At 50.4% G+C, this 23306-nt stretch overlaps 1 protein-coding gene across 4 annotated transcripts in view; it reads left to right on the plus strand.

Annotated features, from left to right (window-relative positions):
• Window positions 1–1849: 1849 nt before the first annotated feature.
• The window catches only part of TMPRSS2 (transmembrane serine protease 2), a 46510-nt gene continuing 25053 nt past the window's right edge, over window positions 1850–23306 (plus strand). For 2 of the 4 annotated variants that reach the window (XM_074389240.1, XM_074389241.1), the window contains exons 1-3: window positions 1850–1931; window positions 16039–16109; window positions 19023–19242. In XM_074389240.1, the coding sequence (XP_074245341.1) occupies window positions 1862–1931; window positions 16039–16109; window positions 19023–19242 (361 nt within the window). In that variant the 5' untranslated portion in view covers window positions 1850–1861. The other 2 variants (XM_003927594.4, XM_003927595.4) reach the window with 2 other exon arrangements.

Below are 23306 nucleotides of genomic sequence, written 5' to 3' on the forward strand. Positions count from 1 at the left end.
TGCCACATCTGGCCCCTCCTACCACTGAAACAGAGGAACAGTGCTTAGTGGGCGTCTTTGAATGTTGGAGGCAACACAGTTGCATGCTTTACTCTGGCCCACTTGCTGAGTCACCTGAAAAGATGCTAGTTCTGAGGGGGCCCCAGAACAGGAGAAGGCTTGACAGCAGGCCAGGCTTCTGTGCAAGCTGCTCTGACACCTGGGCCACAGGACTTAGCACATCCAATGGTGCTTGAAGTTTCAGTGACAGAGAGAAATGTGATATGGATTCCTGTTGGCTGGCCCTGGGGGTGAATTGCAGCACAGGCCCTTAGGATTTGAAGCAAAGCCCTGCCATCCTCCATAGATAAATACTTCCTTTTTGAGAAACAGCTCTTTCACAGCTACCAGGCCTTAGCAGAGGCCGAAGACTTGACCATGGCCCACAAGTTACCAAGTTACCTGAGCTCCCATCATGGACTGGACGTTATCTGCCCCACCACGCCATAAATCTGAGGACACACAGCAGCGCTCCATTATCAAATGGAAGTGGTCTGTATGTGGTCAGGCCTGATCAGGTCCTGAAAGCTTAAGTAGACTGTGTAAAGAAGTGACCCAATGTTCAGGGTCTCCACTCCTGCTACACTGCCTTCTCTCCCCCAGTTTGCTCCCTCGCCACATGGGAAGTTCCCTATGATCAGGTTACAGAGGAAGAGAAAACCCAGGCCTGGCTTACAGATGATTCTGCACCATATGCAGGCATCGCCCAGCAGTGCACAGCTGCAGCATGACAGCCTCTTTCTGGGACACCCCTGAAGGATCGTGGCAAAGGGAAATCTTCCGAGCGGGTATAACTTAGGGCAGTGCACCTGCTTGTGAGTGAGCCAAGATGGTGCCACTGCACTCCAGCCTGGGCAACAGAGTGAGACTCCATCTGAAAAAAAAAAAATCAAGTGGATAGGACAACCCATTCTGTAGATACCAGTCAGCCTTTCCTCAGCCACTTCTCTTACCACCCAGTGGGCTCATGGACAAATGAGTGGCAGGGATGGAGATTGTACATGGGCTCAGCAACGTGGGCTCCCACTGACCAAGGCCGAACTGGTATAGCCACAACTGAGTGCCCATCTGTCAGCAGCAGAGACCCTCACCAAGGCTCCGATATGGCACAGTTCTCCAGGGTGATCAGGCAGGTACCAGGCAGGCACATTGGACCACTTTCATCATGGAAGGGGCAGCATTTTATCCTTACTGGAACAGAGAGTCTGGATACAGATTTGTCTTCTCTGCACATAGTGCTTCTGCTGGAATTCACAGAATGCTTTATCCACCATTACAGTGGATTCCCATTCCAATTCCAATTCCACACAGCATTGCTTTTGACCAAGGAACTGACTTCCCAAGGAAGCATGGCAATAGGCTTATGTTCATGGAATCGACTGATCTTCCCGTGTTCCCCACCACCCTGAAGCAGTTGATTTGACAGAATGGTGGAAGAGCCTTTTGAAGATGCAGTGATAGTGCCAGCTAGGTGATAACGCTTTGCAGGCTGGGGCAGGTTTCTCCAGAAGACTGTGTGGGCTCTGAATCAGCACCCAATATGTGCTGCTGCTTCTCCCACAGCCAGAATCCACGGGGGCAGGAATCAAGGGGTAGACATGGGAGTGGCACCACGCACCATTTCTCCCAGTGACCCACTCACAACAATTTTGCTTCCTGTTTCTGTGACTTCACACTCTGCTGACCTAGAGGTCTCAGTTCCAGAGGGAGGAACGCTGCCACCAGGAGACACAGTAGTGATTCCATTAAACTAGGATTTACGACTGCCACCTGGCCACTTCAAGCTCCACATGCCTCTGAATCAACAGGCAAAGAGAGAGTTATGGCATTGGCTGGGGAGACTGATCTGGACTACCAAGGAGAATCTAGACTACCACTACTCCACCAGGAAGGTAAGGGAGAGTGTGTCTGGAATACAGCAATTCCCTAGGGCATTTTTTAGTGTTACCGTGCTTGTGTTTAAGGTCAATGGAAAACGACAGGATAATCCAGGCAGGGTTACTAATGGCCCAGACCCTTGAGGAATGAAGGGTCAGTCCACCAGGCTAAGAACCATGACCAGCTGCCATGCTTACCGAAGGCAGGGGGAATGAAGAGTGGGTAGTGGAAGAAGACCGTTACAAACACCAGCGATTGCCCATGCAACCTGTTGTAGACTTCAGTAGTCACAAGTGTTTTCTCATTTCTTTTTTCTGAATACCTTCGTGCATGTATTTATATATACAGTATATACCTTTGTTTTATTTTCTCTTACATTCCATTATTATATAATTTAAGGTGTATTGACTTTATATCATTGTATTAAGTATTGCTAATTTTACATTACAGTATTTAGGTTATGAAATACCAAGGAGAAGTGTAAACACTTGAGAATTTTACATCCACTTTTGGGGAAGGGCTGCGTGCATTTTTTGGTTGTAGCAGAAGAGTTGTATCACAATAGGCAGGTTATTACTTTGCTAGTGTCTTTAGAGATGAAGTATGGTATAAGGAGATGCGTGGGTGCAAAGTTGACAAGGGGTCAACTTATGGCTATATATATATATATATATATATATATATATATATATATATTTCACACTTAGATCAAATTAAGGTCTCATTCTGTCATCCAGGCTGGAATGCGGTGGCACAATCAAAGCTCACTATAGCCTCAAACTCCTGCGCTCAGCTGATCCTCTCACTTGAGCCTCCCAAGTAGCTGGGGCTACAGGTGCACACCACCACACTTGGCTAATTTTAAAAAACTTTTTGTAGAGACAAGATCTTGCTATGTTCTCCAGGCTAGTCTCAAACTCCTGGGCTCAAGAGACCCTCCCACCTCGGTCTTCTAAGTGCTGGGATTACAGGTGGGAGCCAATGCACCCAGCCTTGGTTAATTTTATGTGTCAAGCTGACTTGGCCATGGAATGCTCAGGTAACTGGTTAAACATTATTTCTGGGTGTGTGTGAGGGTGTTTTTGGAAGAGATTAATGTTTGAATAGATAGACTGTAACGATGATTGCCCTCAATTTGGGCAATCTGTTGAAAGCCTGAATAGAAATAAGAAGGGGAGGAAGGTTGAATTTGCTCTCTGCCTGACTGTGTGAGCTGGACTTTGATCCTCTCCCGCCCTCAGCACTCCTGGTTCTCAGGCCTTCAGACCTGGATTGGAATCTGTTCCATCGATTCTCTAGCTCTCTGGTTCTCAGGACTTCGAAAGCTACAACACTGGCTTTCCTGGGTCTCTAGTCTGTAGATGGCAGATTGTAGAGCTTCTCAGTCTCCATAATTGTATGAGCCAATTTTTCATAATAAATCTTTATATATATGGTAAATACTGTTTATTACATATAAATTATATATAACATATATCCAATCTGTATTATATTATGCATATAAATATGCATGTTTGTGTATATATTATTTATGTATAAATATTTATAATATCTAATATATTTATAATATTTATAAATAACATAGAAATCTAGATGTGTGTACATATATGCATATGCACATATATATGTGTGTATATGCACACATATATATATGTGTGTGTATATATTTGCATATCTCCTATTGTTTCTGTTTCTCTGGAGAACCCTGATTATTAATACAAAAGGAAAAATAAATGGTGATTGAATAACCGCTACAAGAGGGCTGAGTCTACAGCCACATATACTCCCTGGTTTCTGGGTGGAATTAGTAGGCATCAAACACACTGTCAAAGCAGAAATAAGTGGGTTGCCACCAAGAAAGACCAGACCCGACCTGTGTGCTGGGAGGGTCTTTCAGGGTCTCCCACTGGGGCTGGACGGTAGGGCAGTGTAGGCGATGGGGAGCGCTGGGGCTACCAGCAGACCTCAAAAGGAGCCAAAAGAGGGGGTGGGAGGGAAGGCCTTACCAGGAAAGTCCTATCAGTCAGGAGGCTCCGGGAGAGCTTCCCAGGAAGGGAGCACTTTGCGGGGCAGTCTGGGATGGAACCTAATGGGACTTTCTTCTGCCTCCACCTCATTTTAAAGCAAATCCTATTGATTTGTATATGATGCAGGGAGGAGAGAACATGCTGCCCCTCTACCCTTCTAGATTTTTCAGTTACAAATGAAATTGACATCAAACAGATGAACAGGAGAAAAGCTCCCACAAGAATACGAGACTTAGATGAGTGAGGTGTCTAGTGAGGGGGCTCACACCTGTAATCCCAGCAGGTTGAGAGGCCAAGGCAGGTGGATTGCTTGAGCCCAGAGGTTCGAGACCAGCCTGGGCCACATAGAGAGACCCCCCCCCCCCGCCATCTCTACAAAAAATTAAATTAGCTGGGCATGGTAGCACATGCCTCTAGTCCCAGCTGCTGGGGAGAGTGAGGTGGGATGATTACTTGTGCCTAGGAGGGCAAAGCTGTGATAAGCCACGATGAGCCGCTGCACTTCAGCCTGGACAACAGAGTGAGACTCCTTCTGAAAAAAGAAAAGGAACAGCAGCCAGATGACTGAGGCTTAGAAAGGAATGGGGGTTTGAGGCTTCTGGGGAGCTACAGAGGAGTGAGGGAGAGTGAGGGGAGAGGTGTTTGGTGACACAGGTTGCCGTGGGAGGCAGATAAAAGTTTCCCAAGTGATAAAAGTGTCCAGGAACAGCTCTCTTCCTGGTTCAGATATGTTGACTCACGACCATTTCCTTTATAGATGCGAATTTCCTTTAGAAAAGTGGTTTCTCAGAGGTAACCCTGTGCCTGCAGTTTCTCTACATAACCAGTTCCAAATCATCAATATGCCAGAGAGGGCTGCTTGGAGGCGGCGGATTCTGGGCTCCTCCAGGCCTACTTGGGGTGGTGAATTCTGGTCTCCTCTGGTCCTATGAAATTCCGGTGAATTCTGAGCCCCCACAGTTGCAGACACTGGAAAGAACGTCTGAAGCGCCCGCGAACAGCCAAGTCTTTTCGGGCTGAGGTGTACCCCACGATCCCTCACTCCCGCCCTGGCCAGTCCTGCAGGGAGACCTGGGACCTCCTGGGGACCCCTTTCCACAGAACGCTGGCGGGGGCCAAGAAAGGCCAGTCTAGGAGGTCTGGGAAGGGTCTTTGGCGCCCGCAGCTGTCCCCGCCACTCGTGCTCGGGTCAGCGGCCCCAAAAGGCCGACTCCTGGGTCCTTGCCCAGAGGCCACAGTGGTTCCCCTGAGGCCAGGACCGGCAGCCTGCAGGAGCTCGTGAAGTGGCAGCTCTGGGGGCTCCCCCAGGACTCGAGGAGCCCTCCCAGGAATCCTCCTCCTTAACCCAAACTCGAGCCCTCGGGCAGAGCTACGCCCTAGACCCGAGAGGGGCAGGCTGGCCGCTGAGCTGGCCCGGGAAGTGCCCCAGAGTCGCACCTGGGGGTTGGGCCGGGCCTGGAGCAAGTCCCGGGCTTCCCCCAGGAAACGTCTCCTCCCGCCGCGCCCGCCCCGCCTGCCCGGGGTGACCCGGGACCCGCATTTGGGGGTGTCGCCCTGGGCCCTGGGACGCCGCCTCCTGAGATTTAAGCGAGAGCCTGGGCAGGTCGGAGACCGGGCGCCGAGCCGGGAAGGCGCGAGCCAAGCAGGAGGCGGAGAAGGAAGGCGAGGGGCGGGGAGCGCCGCCGGAGCGCGGCAGGTGAGCGGCGCGCGTGCCGGGGTCCCTGCGCGGGGTCGGGCTGGAAAGGGGCACTTGGGAGCCTGGGACCCGCCGGGGCCGCTGCCCGGAGGTGAAAGCGGCTGTGGGGAGCGCGGCGCGGCAGGTGAGTGCGCCCGAGGGCCGAGCGCTGGGGCAAGCCGGCCAGGGTGCCTCCGGGGGTGCTGGGAAAGTTCTGGGAGCCTGGGTCCTCTGGCACGCGGCCAGCACCCCTGGGCGCCCCTGTTGGTGGAAGAGGGCCCCCGGGGTCCCTCCGGGCGGGGTCGTTCGGAGCGGGCTCCTGGTCCGCCTGCCCTCTGCGGCCCCCAGCTGGGAGCACCGGTGCGTCTTTGCTCTTTGGGGCGAGGACCCGGAGCACTGTCGGTCGGCTTCTTTGTTTGGGGGAAATCTCTGCAGTTCCGCAGTGTTACCTGAACTCCTTCTGCTTCTTGGCTCGGTGGGGAGAAACTGGAAACTCGCTGAGATCCGGGAACGATACGGCTGGCGCGGCGGGGACCGCGGGGCCAGGCTAAGCGAGGGCCCCCGGCCGAGGCGCGAACGGCCCGTCAGTCCCGGGCAGGGGCTGCTCGCGACTCAGGCCCCGTAGCGGGGACCCGCTGGCGGCGATCAGGGCCAGGGCCGCCTGGGCATCCCGCACCCCCAGGAACCCATCCGGGAGGAGCGGGTCCGGCCGCTGGGCTTGCGCTCCTTGTCGGGTTGTGGGGAAGGCCCGGCACCTGGGCGCCTCGGTTCGCCTCATCCCGTCCAGCCGGGCTCGGGACAGTGGCATCCTGAGTGGTCAAGTGCTCCAGCCTGGCAGTGGACGCTTTGCTCGAGCATGGGCCCAACTGAAAAACTGCCGGATGGCCAGAAAGTTTGTGCGTCAAGAGCCCTGCCAGCCCCGCCGCCTCAGGTCACAGCGCTGTGGCCCCGAATCCTGTTCAGAACGCCCAGGTGCAGGCCTGGTCATGAGGAATCCTGGTGGCTTGTTTGGGAAGGAAAGGATAGCAGGGCGGCCCGAGGTGCGCCTGGTGGGCAGGGGGCACCCAGGGTTCGGCTTTGAGGCTGTGCAGCCCTCCCCTACGTGCAAACCTGTGCGGTGGTCCCGTGGGGAAGATGAGCGTGTCGCGCCCTAGGCGATGCCTGACCTCATGGAGCTCCCAGCCACGAGAACCCCCCAAATAATGGAAAATTACCAAAACTAGGCAGCCCAGTTACAAGGTGTTTGGAAAACCTAAAGGGAGACTAGAGCTGTTGACCTGCCCTGGGAGGTCTGGGAAGGTACTCCAGGAAGTGGGGATGGAGCCAGCCTCCCTTGCAGGAAGGCTGGGGGCTGGGAGTGTGGCAAGGAGAGTTTTCCAGGGTAAAGGGACTTGGGGACACTGGGAGCTAAGTCAGTCCTGGCTCCTTAGCTGCTGCTGTAAAGGGAGGGCCTGGTGGGTCAGGTAACCAGGAGCTCCCCCAGGAAGTCACTGGAGGTTGCTGACGACCTCTCCACCTTTTCTGAGTTCTTTTGAAGAAGGGGGATCTGCCCCGCTCCCCCTGCAGAACTACTGGACAGATGAGGTTAGAATGAAACCTAGTAACACCCTCCAGTAAGAATGCACTAGGCTGGAGAGTTGGGGGGGTGCCTCCTGTGGGCTGAGACCTCTGCCTGGAGACAGTTGTCTACCTTGGCCTCTGGTTATTTTTAATTATCAACTGGTGAGCTGGCTGGGCCTTTGTTCTCCGCTTGGACATTTGCCTGGTCCCCAGCAACTGCCCTTATTCACACCCACCAAGGACAACCTGCTAACGGCAAGTGTGTGCTGCTGCTGGAGCTGCAGGCAGAGCCTCCCAGGTTGCTATGGTCCACCTGTCACCGTTGGCCACTCTATCTTCAACTAAGTCACCTTAATCATAAGAGTACATCTGGCTGCACTTTTTTTTTTTTATAATAATAACCGCAGACGTTGATGTGGCACTTTCTTTTTTCAGCCGGGCATCATTGCAAACCCCTTATAACATATTTAACTCAATTATAAGGACACTGGGGAAGAGAGATTGGGTAGCTTGTCTAAGGTCTTGTAACCTGTAAGGGGCAGAACGGGGATAAACACAGCTTGTCTGGCTCCATAGGTCAGTGCTTCCAGTGTCGGGTTCTGAGTTGGAGTCACAGGATGCTTAGAAGGGACTTTGGTGACCATCCGCACAGTACCGATTCCTTTTGCTCCTTCCCTGGGTCCTCCCTTCGGGAGGTCAGAATGTTACCAGCAAGTGAAGGAAAGGAGGGAAGGAAGCTGAAAACCAGGTGCCTGGAATCCTGACTGGAAAGGGCTTGTTCCTGGGCCAGGCTCTTATTCTCCCTGACCTGATAGAGCCCAGCCCCTGCCCACAGCCCCACCTGGGCTCCTCCTCTAGCAGTATGACAAGGCCAGAGGCTTGGAACTCCAAAAGGGGGACTGTGGAAGGCTGACCTCCTGGGCCATGGGTGCATTGAGTGACAAGACGCTGCTACAAATGTCCTGTAGGTGAAAAGGTAGATGCATGCAGTACATCATGCTAATAACCACCACCACCATCACCACCACCACCATCACCACCACCACCACCACCACACCACCACCACCACCACCATCACCACCACCACCACCACCACACCACCACCACCACCACCATCACCACCACCACCACCACCACCATCACCACCACCATCACCACCACCACCATCACCACCACCACTATCACCATCACCATCACCACCACCATCACCATCACCACCATCACCACCACCACTATCACCATCACCATCACCACCACCATCACCACCACCACCACCACCACCACCACCACCACCACACCACCACAACCATCATCACCACCACCATCACCACCACCACCATCACCACCACCACTATCACCATCACCACCACCATCACCGCCACCATTGCCACCACCACCATCACCACCACCACCACCACCACCACACCACCACCACCACCACCACACCACCACAACCATCATCACCAACACCATCACCACCACCACCATCACCACCACCACTATCACCATCACCACCACCACCACCACACCACCACCACCACTACCACCACCACCAACACCATCACCACCACCACCACCACCACCATCACCCCATCACCATCACCACCACCACCACCACCACCATCACCACCATCATCACCACCATCACCACCATCACCATCACCACCACCACTGCCACCACCACCATCACCATCACCACCACCACCACCATCACCATCACCACCACCACCACCACCGTCGTATGAGTGTGTTGTCCCCTACTCTGAGCCCAACCTAAGGGTGAGGGCCTTACCAGGAAGTGTAAACCAGAAGTCTGGCTGGTAAAAGTCTTACTCTTTTCCACCTGAATCTGTGGCAGGATTCCCGAGGGAATCCTGTGATTATATGGATTGTAATAATATGGGTCATTGCCTTGGTTCCAATTGCTAAATCCGACTCTGAGAATGCGGCCCAGGCATCTTATTACTATGATTATTTTCTAAGCCTTCTTGAAAATTCTGAGTTTGAGAAGCACTGATCAGAACTAAGCCTTGTGCACTGAGGCAGAAAGGAAAGGTGAGTGCTCAGTGGAGTGGTTGTTCAGTTTTTCTTGCTGAAGACTTGGAAAGTGGCCTTGCTGGTGGGGAGAGTGAGGCCAGAGAGAGCTCCCTGCAGGGAGCCAGAGAGCCCAGGGGCATTGAAGGCATGGGTGCTTTTCTGCTCTCTGGTCCCTCCTGCTCTGCACTTCCTGGGTATCCCTTATCCCACAGTTGCCAGGCCTTTGCTGCTCTTCCTGGCCCCTCCTGGACACCTGCCAGGGGATCCCCCAATACTGGCTGCCTTGGGTGGCCTCAGGATTGTGGTGTAGGAGCATTATGTACCTGAGAGCTGAGATCTGTATGGGGTCAGCCTTTGTGGGGCGCCTTCTCACCCTAAGGCTAATTTGGGAAGCCCTGACTTGCAAGCAGCAGGGGTATGGGCCTGGGTGTGAAGGAGGGGCTTATGATGTCCCCATGGCCATTGACCATCCTGGCCCCATCTAGCCTGTGGCCACCCAGGGAGGAGCAAAAGCGGGGCCTGCAGCAGGGTAGCAGCTTGGTTGAGCACACAGGCCGCTATTCAGGATGGCCAGAGCAGAGGCTGGGCTCCAGGAGAAGGCAGAGCCTGACCTGGGACTTGATTATTCCTGGTGGCTGAGCAGTGGTCAGGAGAGAGGAACTGAATGCATGGACGATGTGCTCGTTGGGAGTCAAGGCTGATTTTCCGCCAGGGGTGTGATAGTTACTTTTGCTGTAAACGGAGTGGAGTTTGAGAAGGCAGGCAACTCAGAGACGCGCTTTTCATCCTCCTAGGGGTGAGGTCGGGAGAAGGAGGCGAGGGCGCGGACATCTGTATGTGGACAGCTCTGAGCCATTGGCATCCATGGAAGGAGGGGCTCAGGGCACAGACTTGTGATAAGAAAGCAGGAAGTGTTTGAAGGGCACCTTGGTTTGTGGTTGTGGCAGCTGAAGTCTGGAAGTTTGCTGAAGGGCAGACTAGGCGGAAAAATTGGGGCTCTCAAGTGGAACTCAGAAGGGAGGCTGTGATGATTGGATTTGTTAGAAAAATACTTTCAAGTGAGGTCTGACTTGGCAGCCTGAGCTAAGCTGAGGCTTTTTATGATTGCTTGTTTGTGCAAGGTGCACAGTGCAGTGTCAAATTCCCTTCAAGGCCATCGCTTTCCAAGGGGCTGTGCTGGCAGGGCACTCAGCCTGACCCCACTGCTGCACAGCCCAAGGGGCACGGGAGACCATGCTTTCTAGGGACGATGGGTTTGGAGTTCTTTCTGCGAGATTCTGATGACAGAGGATTCACTGACATTTTCAAGCTCACTGTTGATGATGCGTTTATAGGAGTTGGGAGCAGTGTTGAAAGATCACCATGTCTGATCTCGATGCTCAAGCCTGATTCTGTTTGGGAATACGTTGGGGAAATGATCTTCCAGGCTTGACACACACGTTTTTAGGTTTGAGGAATGTGGTACTTTCTAAGGTAGCTCCAGGCCATATTTGAACTTTTTCATTGTTGGAAGCTTGCTTTCCCCAGATGGAATCCAAGCCTGCCCTTCTGACAATTCTGACCGTGACCCTGGTATTGTCCTTTGAATGTATGCAGAATAAATTGAATTCCTTTTCCACATAGCCAGCTCTTCGGTGTTGGAAGATAAATCTTATCTGCCATATTATATTATTGAGCGCTCGTCATGGGTTGGGCACGGAGCTGGGGGCTTGTTTTCTCACTCAGGGTCCCTGCGACAACCCTGCTTCTGTTTCGTCCCCATTTTACAGATTGACTTCGACAAGTTCTTTACAGCTTAGCCAGTGGCTTGTGTGTAGCGTTGAAGTCTCCTCCTGGAGTGACCTGGGGGCCTCTGCTACTGCCTGCCTGTCATGTCAGGCTGTACTCAGCTTTGTGCACTTGGACCCTGGGAGGTCACCCACTGTCCTGACTTGAGGTGCTGGTGTTGTATAGGTATGGGAATCTCATCTGTCTCTGCTAAATTTCATCTTACTCATTTGGCCTGTGGAACTAAAAAAAAAAATTTTTTTTTCTGTGAATTGTATATTTCAAATTTACATTTCCAATGATCTGCTGTTGGTATATAAAAACACAATAGATTTGGGCGGGTGGTAGGAACTCGAAAAACATTTAAATACTGTCTTTGTAAACTACAAAGCTAGATTTAGAAAAACAGAGAGAGAGAGGGAGAGGGAGAGAGAGAGAACCAGACCTGATTTCTGCCCTAAAAAGTTTGTAATCTCTTGAGGGCAATGAGTCATTCACAGAAAAGGAAACTTGGATGATGCAGGCAATCCTCTCCCAAGGTGATCTCTCTGCTTCTCACTCAACCTCTCTGTCTCAGCACTGTGTGCGCAATTTACCTGATTATACTTAAATGAGCGTCTGCTGAACTGCCGCGTGAATCCGCCGTCGGCTGACTTTCATTCAGTCGCGTTTCTTTCCTGAAGAGGACAGAACGTCTCGTTGTGTAATGTGGTGTTGGTGCAGTTATGTTGGCATAAGGGGCTCTCTTTGATCCTTTGGTCATTGACTGGGACATGATGGTGGATGGTGGGAGTGTTGTCAGGAGTTTGAAGAAGAGGTGCTGGGTCTGAGCCTGGCCTGTTTTCTCTCACACCTCCAGGACCTCGAACAGTACCGGTCACACGTGGGGGCTTTGAGAAGGAGCAGGTCCGTGCATGGTGAGGGGCGGTGGAGTCAGTATACTCTCTTTCTTGAAGGTGGGGGGGGGGTGGGAGTCAGTGTCTATGAGCCTGACTTCATTTGCGTTGGCTTGGTTGTTTGGAAAGTAAGTCTCCAGCAAACGTGTCCTGAGACCTCCAGAGGAGAGAAGCTAGGAGGAACGATTCTTGTTTTGGCAGTAACTTCGTCATGTGAGGAGATGCTGATACGATGCCACAGCATCGTCCTGCTGTCTGGTGGCCAGGTAGGTGACTCATGGGCTGACTCAGCTCTCAGTCCAGTAGGGACCAAAACAGCATGAGAACAGCTGCGTGCCATCGTGAGATTCAAGTGGCTGACACTGTGTTGAAGAAAGCGCTCCCTGCCAGCCAGGAGTGGGGCCTGAGTGCCACCCGCTGTTGTGCTTCTGCACTTAAAGGAAAATTTCCCGAAGTGCTCATGGCGGCTGGCTTTCCAGGACTGAGAACCGTCATCCTGGCTTAAATGACAGGAGAGAACGTTTGCTACACAGCGTCCTCTCCTCCTCCCCTCCTCTTGCTCCTTTCAGAGACCCGTTAACGAGATGTACAAGCTTGTGAGGGCGAGGAAAGGCCTGTTTTGAAGATGAACAGGACTGAGTGTGATGTCCCGGTCTCTTGGGGACAGCCGTGCTTCTCCTTTCAGATCTAATGCCAGGGAGGGGTATTTCCTGCCTTCTTTTCTTCTCAGCTGGAGAATAGTTTTTTTTTTTTTTTCTTTCTTTCTTTGTTTTTTGAGATGGAGTCTCTCTCTGTCACCCAGGCTGAAGTGCAGTGGCCTGATCTCAGCTCACTGCAACCTCTACCTCTCGGGCTCAAGTGATTCTCCTGCCTCAGCCTCCCAAGTAGTTGGGACTACAGGCACCCACCACAACACTCAGCTAATTTTTGTATTTTTAGTAGAGACGAGGTTTCACCATGTTTGCCAGGCTGGTCTTGGACTCCTGACCTCAGGTGATCTGCTTGCCTTGGCCTCCCAAAGTGCTGGGATTACAGGTGTGAGCCACCGTACCTGGCTCAGCTGGAGAATGTGATTGGCCGCGTGACTCTGGTCTTCCATTCCAAAGTCCATGGTAGCTGATTTGGGCACACTTAATATTTTCATTTATCATGTTCTGTGGGTTGCGGGGTTGCTGGAAGAGATAGGATTATCCTGGAACTGCCTCTGGGTCCTGTGGCTTTTATTTGACAACTCACAGCAGTGGCTCCTGGTGTTCCTTCCCTGGCTTCCTTGTTAGGGATCGTGAATGAATAACAAGTGTGGGTTGTGAGCATTGATTCATTACTCCTTTCAGAGCGCTCCTGAGCTGGGAGAGCCGCCAATGGGATCGAATTTTCACTTCCTGAAACTTCAACCAAACCTATAACTGGGGAGATAGGAGAGCTGAGAAACCAGAGGCGTGAGAATGTGTTTGGTTGGGCAGGACTCTTTGAAAGCAATCTTAGGACGGTACTGAGTTCTTTCCTGCTTATGAGACAAGAATGCGGGATTTATTGTATTGGTCAGGCCTGAGGATCCGCTGTCTTCACAAAGCAGATGCAGGCAAGGTCTATTATGTGATGTGACTAAAAGGCTTAAGTGTTTTCGATACATTTTAAATGGTGATCTTTCCCACCTGTATATTAGTCACTTTTCTTTCCTCATACCTAGGGAGGTGTGAACTTTAGTTTTAATCCTAAAAAAAGTCTCAAAGCTACGACATGACCTGGTTCTTATATTTTTATCTGTACGTGAAGAGTAAATAAATGATGTGTGTGTTTTTGTTGCAACCTGTTTGGTGAGGTGTCTCAGGACTAAAAAGCCATACTCGTTTTCATTCATGGCAAGTTGCTGGGGTTTTTCAGTTTAATGATTCAGGAACCAGTTCTGCCGAGGACATGGGAAAGCAATGGTGTGCTGATGCTGGCCTCACTCTACGTGGCTCCGTGGTGGGCTTCATGCTGGTCGCCCGGGAGCTTACTGAATGCAAATCTGCAAATGTCACGACAGCCCTCTTTTCCTTCAGCAGGTCGTTAAATGTGCATCAGCTTTATAAGTGCCCCCTTATTTAATGAAAATTTACGTAGCACTCATTTTATGCTAAGCACAAAGCACTTCATTAGGATTAACTCATTTAATGCCCCGGAGGTAGGTGTTCCTATTTTCTGCATTTGCAGATGGGGAAACTGAGGCACAGAAGAGTGAATAGCTTCCTCCAGGTCATGGATAGTGAGTGGCTGAGCCTGAGTTTGGATCCAGAGTCTATTCGCAGAGGTCAGGGGCTGAACCCCTGCCCAGTGCTGCCTGCTGCGCTTTGAGCACCCGCTGTGTACCAGCAGATGGGAAATATTCTTCTCTGGGCGCATCACAGGCGGCGGACCCTGGTCTGGCCAGCTCCAAAGCCCAGAGCCTCCTCTAAGCTCTTGTTCCCTCATTGGGAATGTGGTCTCGTGGATGGATAATCTTGAACACCGTTTCTTAGAATATTCTTTGGTCATTTAAAGCCAAGCAAGAAGGGGTGGAAAAAAGTCCTTTATTAGCTCACGAAGTGCGTGTCAAAGAAAAAAAAATCATTCAATCACACTTGCTAAAGATGGTGAGGCGGAGTTTATTCAGGACCATGGAGATAGGTACAGGGACCAAAGCCAGCAGATTTTGCAGTGGGAGAGAGAGATTGGGATCCACTTACAGCCGAGGCTCAGGGTGGGGTTGGTGTGGGTGGAAAAATCACTAAGAGAAAACATTAAGGGTAAGGGGGATTCTGGCTAAACCAACTGAACAGGATTCTTGCTGAAGACAGGCTGGGCGATCAGACATCACCGGTGGCACGGTGGAGGCTGAGGAACCTGATCAGGTATTGGAAGTAATCAGATACCGAGGATGGGAGGTTCTGGCTAAACTGACTGAGCAAGATTTTTTGTTAAAACTGGATTTTACAAGGAAATGCATAGGTGGCCTAGAAGCTTCTGGAGCCTAAGCTTGATCAAGCAAAGAACCTTTGTCCTTGGGGAGTGATGTCAGAATGTGGCTTTACTATAAAGCATTTCACGTTTTTGGCATCTCTAGCTATTATTGTTAACCGTTCACAAACAGCAGCAAACGAAATGGCCCACAGCTTTCTTTTCATTACTAATCTTAGAAATGGTCAAAATGGTTGGCTCTGAATTTCTTTCTCTTTTGGGTTTGGGGTAGTAAATGGACTGGTCGTCAAGGTGTTTTATAAATTTTTAAATATACATATCTATTAAAAATTGGGAGGGCCCACATGGCCTACTTAAAAAAGTCAACTGTGAGCTATATATATCTGGCGCTGAGCTCTGGACCACCTGCTGGGCGGCACGGGGCTCCCAGCAGCGCCTGTGGACATTCGGGAGAGACGGTCTGATTGCACCTGCTGTGACTGCACCTGCTGTTTCTCAGGTCCTGGCACTGCGTGGCACTCCTTTTGCACTCTCCTGCAACCCTCAGCTTAACAGAACGGTGGTGATTGCTTTATCCGTTTTCCCATGAGGACCCTGATATTTCAGCAAGGTTCAGTAACTCACCCATTGACACTTCTAGGGAACTGTCCTGCCAGGAACTGGCCCAGGTCTTTGCCTTCTGGGCCCATCCTGTCCTTAACCTCTGCCGACCTTGATGGGTTTAGTTACCTTGTCATTTCTTCAGTATTTTTATCCCATGGAGTCTCCCTTGGGGAGATGTTCTTTAAAGGGGAGATCCCAGCTGCCTGGTGAGAATCAGGTTAAGTCCAGCAGGATGCCTGGGCTTGATGGCAGTGGATGTGTGAGTGGCCATAAGCCCCAGGCAGTCCCCTGAGAGCCCTTCTGGATGGATGTCTGAACCATTGAGTCTGTTCCTTCTTCTCTCTGGTCAGGCTGTCCTGGCCGCAGCCCTTACAATTGCACCCCATTCTCCTACCCACTCTGATCCCAGAGGAGAGTGTCTCTGCTGTAACCTCTGAGGTCCCAAAGTCCTTAAATATGGAAGGATGTGGTGAAGATGCAGGCCAAAGGTCAGCAGGAACTGCTGCTGCTTGTTCTAGGTGACCTTCACCCAGAGATTCTTCTAGTTCTTTCCAGATTTCTCTTCTAAAAACTAGCTGGTATGGAGATATTACCGTCCTGTAATTCTTTCTTCCAGGTCAGATTGAACATTCCAGATACCTGTCATTACTCGATGCCGTTGATAAAATCAGGATGGCTTTGAACTCAGTAAGTGGTTAATTATTACCTTCCTGGCCGTTTCTTTGTTCCCTTGTCCCTTCTGCTCTTCCCCAAAGTGTTCATGGGTCAGTAATTGCAAGGGCTATTTGTAGGGAAGGGTGGGCCAGGCTGATGCTGTTCAAGGCATCCTCTAGAAAGAGCGAGTCAGGGGTGCAGCCACACAGCTGTCCAGGTGAGTCGCAAACACCATGGCTGTCAGGTAGATGTGGGTGGTGTACACCCTCACCTTGACCCCATCCTTTTCTGCTTTTCGGGACAGGGGGCAGGGATGAGGTGTTGGGACAGGTGAAGCAGGATGGCGATAACAGGGGTATGTCCCAGGGAAGAGACCCCTGTGGGGTCCCATTGGCGCCAGCTGAGAAACTGGGAAAAGTCACAACTGCGTGAAGCATGGGTGGGCCGCCCTCTCCCTAGAGCCCACTCCCTTTGGAGACAAATGTGGTTAATCTCTGCTTCCCATTGTAACTGATCAATTTGCCTGGTACCTAGTAGAAATGCATTTAGTCAAGAGTTTTAAACGCGTCTTAGATCCTATATCTGGAAAATAGACCCTGTTTTCCCCTTGATCTGTTACTGATATTCATTTTTTACTGGGTCTGCATTTAATTTCAAGTCCACTGCTCAGGAATTTTCAGGGGCAAACCGCCTTGCTACTGCAGCCTGGCTGGTGGACGTTAAGGTCTTAGATGATCGAGATTGCAGCCTCTGGCTCCCTCATTTAGATGAGAGATTACCTTGTGTTTTCCCTCTGTGCGCTGTTCTGGTTCAGAGTTGTAATCTTCGGACTTTTGAAGATAGCATTAGTGAGTTATTAAGTGGAGGGGAACTCTGGGAGCCTTGTTTGGCTCATCTGGTTATAATCAACTTCCCCAGACGCCCCATTTGCAGTTCCAAGGGCTGTGCTGCCTCCGCTCAGGACACCTGTCCGATGAGGACAAACTCGCTGTCGTTCTCTGAGGTCAATAAGAGACAAGGGACAGAAATTAATGAATGGGAAAAAGTTTTGCATGGGGGCCCTTAGATACAGAGAGGAGGAAAAATGTGGCCTCCCAGAGCAGCTGAGCCAACAGGCAACCGGGCAGAGCCAGAAGAAGGGGCAGATATGAGCTGGTGGGGCCCAGAGTGGCCTGTTTGGGGCGGGTCTTGACAGGGCAGGCCTTGGGAAGGCAATTTTGAAGTAGGCTGAGGAAGGAGAGATGGGCATTCTAAGAAGAGAGGCACCAGCTGAAGGATAGAGCAGAGAATGAAATGCGACATCCAGGCAGTTCCTTTCACATTGATGATGGCCACACTCTGACCCAGAAATTTCATTTAAAGGGATGTAGCTACATGTTTCCATCCTCTGCACAAAAATGCATGTGCTGTGTAAAGATGTTTATTGCAGCAGAGCTGCCAATAGGCCACATTGTGAGCCACTTAAATGTCCATTAATAAGAGATGGTGAGGAAATGATGATACGGTCCTTACACAGAAGAGGATGTAGAAGGGGTATTTGCAGGTAACACGGAGTGTATGCTCCTGTAGGCAGATTTCTTAACTCAGTCTTTTCCTGGCAGAATGGTTGTATTAATTCATGCCTGTGCCAGTCTTGCTGGCAGGGGGAGGGGTTATGGTCAGTGTTGAAGGAGATTATAAGTACAGAGGCCTGGTGGCTGGTGAGTTCTCCAATGTTAAGCTATTATTCTTCTCATTCTAATACTGATATTGCTAGTTCATAATTTTGTATATTAATATTCAAGGAGCAGATGGGAGGAATTAAAAGTATAGGATATTGGCTTAATGGATTCTAACTCCAGACCTCTACGCAACTTCTTAAAATTATTACTATCTTTTACTAAATCCCAATGTCAGCCACTTTTTAAAAATTATTTCAAAGAATAAACAGCCCATTATGCAAACTTGAGTTTGTGTGTTTGGCTTTTCAGTGGACATAGAAGCCCTAGCGTGGGTATCCCCAGCTTGGGCGGCTCTCAGGTTTGGGTCTGTCCATCTGGAGTGGGTCAGGGGCCCCAGAGCTTTGCTGCTATTGATTTGTCCACCACAGCAGACAAGCCTCTCATTGATCTCAATTTTCCTGCTTTCTTTCTTTTGAAGGACAGATTTTTCATTGTAATTGTCCTGATTGTTTTTATAGTGTTCAAATCTGTATATATATATATATATATATATATATATATATTTTTTTTTTTTTTTTTTTTTAGAAGGAGTTTCTCTCTTGTCACTCAGGCTGAGGTGTAGTGGTATGATCTCTGCTCACTGCAACCTCTGCGTCCTGGGTTCAAGTGATTCTCCCACCTCAGCCTCCCAAGTAGCTGGAACTACAGGCGGGTGCCACCGTGCCTGGTTATTTTTGTATTTTTAGTAGAGATGGGGCTTCACCATGTTGGCCAGGCTGATCTCGAACTCCTGACCTTGGGTGATCCACCCACCTTGGCCTCCCGAAGTGCTGGGATTACAGGCATGAGCCACTGCACCTGGACAAATCTGTATTTTTGTATATATTGGCTTTAATTGTTAATAAATATTGTATTAAATTGTCCTGAAAGAACTCCTGTTTGATAAATGGACATGTAAGGAAAAAAGAACGAATAGTAAAAACAAAACAAAAAAACTTTGGTAATTGAAAGTTCTGGTTAGTTTTTATTCTAAATAAGTTCAATGTGTGGCACAGCTGTAGGCACCTGGGGAGACTCTCTGGTGCCTTTTCAATGTCTTGTCCCTTTGTTGTTAATCTCTAACTGTGTAAGCTATACAGACAGGATGCATATTTCACGAAATAAAATAAAAACATTATCAGTTTAAAAGATCATTGGTATAGCTGTGAGATGATGTAATATTTTATATTTAACCCTTTAGTGCAAATAAGAGTTTTATCTATTCATCTTCTTTTCAATTGTTTAGGGGTCACCGCCAGGCGTTGGACCTTACTATGAAAACCACGGATACCAACCGGAAAACCCCTATCCCGCACAGCCCACTGCGGCTCCCAATGTCTACATGGTGTATCCAGCTCAGCACTACCCGTCCCCGCTACCCCAGTACGCCCCGAGGGTCCCAACGCACGCTTCTAACCCCGTCAGCACGCAGCCCAGATCCCCATCGGGGAGAGTGTGCACCTCAAGTAGGAGTCTCTTTGTGTTTATTTCCTATAATAAACCCGAGGTCCTGGGTCTGCCTCCCCGGTGGGCCCTCTGCTCCCACCAGCTCTGTCGCCAGCTCTCCTGGTCTGACCCTGCTCCTCCATCTGCCGGAGCCAGTCTGTCTTCACGCCTTTCCACTCTCTTCCTGCTGGACCAAGCTGTTGCCGCCAGGTCTGTCCTCTTGCCCAAGGCCTGCAGAGACCTCTGTCTCCCGTAATTCTCCTGCACAGCTCTGCCCGTTCCACTCGGCATAGACTTTCATGATCACCTTCTCTGGGCTTCTTGGCTGTGTGGTTTATGGATGTATCCTCTTGAATAAATGGTAAGCTTCCAAGAGCAGAAATCAACGACCTTGCCTTTCCTTGTCCCCTGAATGTGGCAGCTCCGTGTTACTTCGTGTTCAGGGACTGTCCTGGCTGGTGTGTTTGCAGCACGGAAGTGTCTGTGCTGTCCCAGCGGGCTTCATGGTCCTGCAGGTGGCTGCAGTGAGCCTGGGAGGGCTGCAGGTTAAATTTTCTCTGCTGTCACTTCACTCTTTCCTCTTCCTCACCCTCCCATTCATCTCCTTTCTTTGCCATTTCATGTGGTCTCATGTCTTTCCAGACCACTCCCTCTGGCACTGCCTCCCAGCCTTGAATTCAGGCTGCTTTCAGTGCTAAGAATCGCCCAGGTGGGGCTCACACGGCAATGGCTATACCAAAGGTCTTTTAAATTGATCTTTTAAGTGTTTTTATTTTATTTTGCAAACTGTGTATCCTGTCTATACAACTTGTACAGTTAGAGATTTGTCGGAATGTGAATTTCCACGTGTCCATGCCACATAATCCGTCACTGACGTGGTTAATGCCAGTGCTCTGTGAAGCCTTGTCTGTCCGCCCCCACCTCTCTCCCACTCAGGGAAAGTGCTGTTGCCCTTGAGTTTCACCCCCTCGTCCTTCACAAATGGCTCTTCTGCCCTGTTCCTCTCCTGCCACCTCCTCTCTCTGAGCTTTCTACCCCTTCATGAGCCTTCCTTCCCAATCATCCCTCCTCCTCTCCCTTCTCTGTTACTCTCTTTCCCTCCTTCCAATGTTCCCCAAAAAACAGATACTTGTGTTTGCACTGATGTTCTTCTGGGGGCACTTGGGTAGGTCAAGGCCAGTGGTTCTCAGTCAGGACAATTTGGACCCCCAGAGACAATTGGCAGTGTCTGGAGACAGTGTGGGTGGTTGCAGGTGGGGAGGGGGTGGTGCTCCCAGGTAGGCACCGGGGATACTGCCCAACCTCCTGCAGGGCACGAGACAGCTTCCTCACCCGCCACCCCGCCCCAACAGCAAAGAATCCTCCAGGCAAAATATCGCTTAGTGTCGAGATTGCAAACTCCTGGTCTTTGTCCATTGTGGGGATGGAAGGAAGCCAGGGTGAAAGGGTTAAGGACCTATGTGTGAGCTACCTCCCAAAGAAACGGCAGTGAAAGTCCTCTCCTGAAGTCAGCACCTCTAGATGGGGGTATTCCCGCCGGTGACAGCCAAACCCAGGAGGGCGAAGGAACCCCTGGCCCACCTGAAGGGCACATTTCCACTTCTCCTGGGAAAGACTAGATGATGACAGAGCGTCGGACAGGGATAGATGAGTCCCTTCTCAGTTGCTTTCATAAGGGAAGGATATGAACCTGCATGTATGATTTTGCGTTATAAAACTCATCAACTTCAAACAATTTAGTAATTTAATTGAACTTACCTTGGTATTATTTTTAAAAACACACTTGGCATCTAATATACAGAAACGTATACATTTGGAGTGTAATGTTTGTCTTTGAAGCTCTTCTCCCAGTTATTCAGTAGCACAGATTCGGAAGCACCCATCAGGAGCATAAGGAACTTTCTCCAGACTTAACGTATTTACTTGCTTTAGCAACAGTTATAGAAGGTTGATGATTGAATAGGAGCGAATTCACAGCTGAAAGCTTAGGCTTTGGAGGATCGAAGGTCAATAGTCCTTCAAATGTGCACGTGAAGCAAACAGTGGACACGGGAAACCACAGGGCTGAGTTGACGGCCATAAGTTGGTCACGATGGAGGGAAACAGATACTGAGCTGTGTGTGTGTGCATGTGTGCGTGTGTATTTGATATGGAGTCTTGCTCTGTCACCCAGGCTGGAGTGCAGTGGCGCTATCTTGGCTCACTGTAACCTCTGCCTCTCAGGTTCAAGCAATTCTCCTGCCTCAGCATCCCAAGTAGCTAGAACTACAGGTGCATCGCCATGTCCAGCGAATTTTTGTGTTTTTAGCAGAGATGGGGTTTTTGTCATGTTGGCCAGGCTGGTCTTGAAATCCTGACCTCAGGTGATCCACCCACCTCGGCCTCCCAAAGTGCTGGGATTACAGACCTGAACCACTGTGCCCGGCTGGTGAGTTGTAATTAAACTCTGCAACAGCAGCCATGATCAGCCAGGACCCAGTGATGTCTGTACTGACCATGCATTGGCTCCAAATGCCTGTCCAGCAAAATAAACCTGGGGGCTTCCTGCTTTGCACACGCTCCTGGTAAGAACCCTGCAGATCACCACATGCTCCGTGTGAGGTTCAGGATACCTAATGGAATAACCCTCAACTCAGCAGACCAGTTATTTTATCTTGGATAAAATGATACTTGGGAAGTCATCTACGGAGGAAAGTGTCCTTGGCCTCAGAGAGGCCATCTGGGATTTCTTCCGTGAACAACCTTGGTTCCAGCCTGCCTTCCTCACATGTAATCATTGCAGCCGAGTTATGAGAACACTGTGGGCCTGGACATGGCCCTCAGACCAGTGGTGCTGGCCTCATCTGTGAGCCTATTGGAAATTCAGATTCATAGGCATGGTGGCTCACACCTGTAATCCCAGAGGCTGAGGCGAGTGGATCACTTGAGCCTAGGAGTTTGAGACCAGCCTGAGAAACATGGTGAAACCTCATCTACCAAAAATTAGCCAGGCATAGTGGTGCATCTGTGGTCCCAGCTACTTGAGAGGCTGAAGTGGGAGGATGGCTTGAGTGTAGGAGTCGGAGGCCACAGTGAGCCATGATTGTGCCACTGCACTCCAGCCTGGGCAACAAGCAAGACTCTGTCTCAAAAAAAAAAAAAGAAAAGAAAAGAAAAGAAAGCAAGCAAGAGCAAGGTAGATTCATGCCTGATGCCCAGCTGAAATAGAATCGCTGGCGATGCGAGCCACCACTCCCCAGGTAGTTTTTAAGCCTGTAACGGTTTGAGAGTGATTGTAGAATTATCAGGATGTTGTCACCAAGTGAGAGGTGCAGTGTTGAGCCCTCAGCAGATGGGTCAGCTCTGAGCTTCTCACCCTGGCAGACCTCCAGAGGCACAGGTGTGGTCAGGTAGGGCGTTCCCGGCTGTCACGCCACCTCTCCAGCCTGGGAGGGTCTGTTCAAATGCCTGCCCTCCCCTCTCCTCCACCTCTCCACCTTTCTTCAGGGAAAGCTCCTGAGAGCTCCTGGACCTGGGGCTGCTGGGCAGCTCTGGGGTGATAGGGATGGACGCCCTTGCTCCTAGCCCACAAGCTGGCTGAGTGCAGCTTCGGACTGCCATGCCTCTGTGGCGCCTGTAGCTATCTTCTGAACTCTGTGTGACTTTCGGCTTACCCTAGGACCGACAATGCTATGTCTGGCTAGAGACAATCAGTGACCTTTTCAAATTCCTTTATTTTTTTCTGAAATGTGCCTTTCCCCTGAGTTTCATATTTCTGCCCTTGGACCAAAGGGCTGTGCTGGCGCTGTCCAGCAGGACTTAGGGCAGCTGTGGGAAGCTTCTGCAGCTACACTGTCTGACATGGTAACCACTGGCCACATGTGATGGCTGAGCACTTGAATTTACGTCATTTTACTTAATTTCACGGAACGTTAATTAAATAGCCACATGCAGCTGGTGGCTGTCTGAATGGGACACTGTGGGCTTGTTTATAGCATCTATTCGCTAAACAGCCTTGGGCAAGACAATTTATTCTGCCCTGAGTACCACTGACAGAGCGATGACAGTTTTGGGGATAGTATTATGATTTTGCTTATGCCTGTAA

Source organism: Saimiri boliviensis, chromosome 18, assembly GCF_048565385.1.
Source record: "Saimiri boliviensis isolate mSaiBol1 chromosome 18, mSaiBol1.pri, whole genome shotgun sequence".
Lineage (NCBI taxonomy): Eukaryota > Metazoa > Chordata > Mammalia > Primates > Cebidae > Saimiri > Saimiri boliviensis.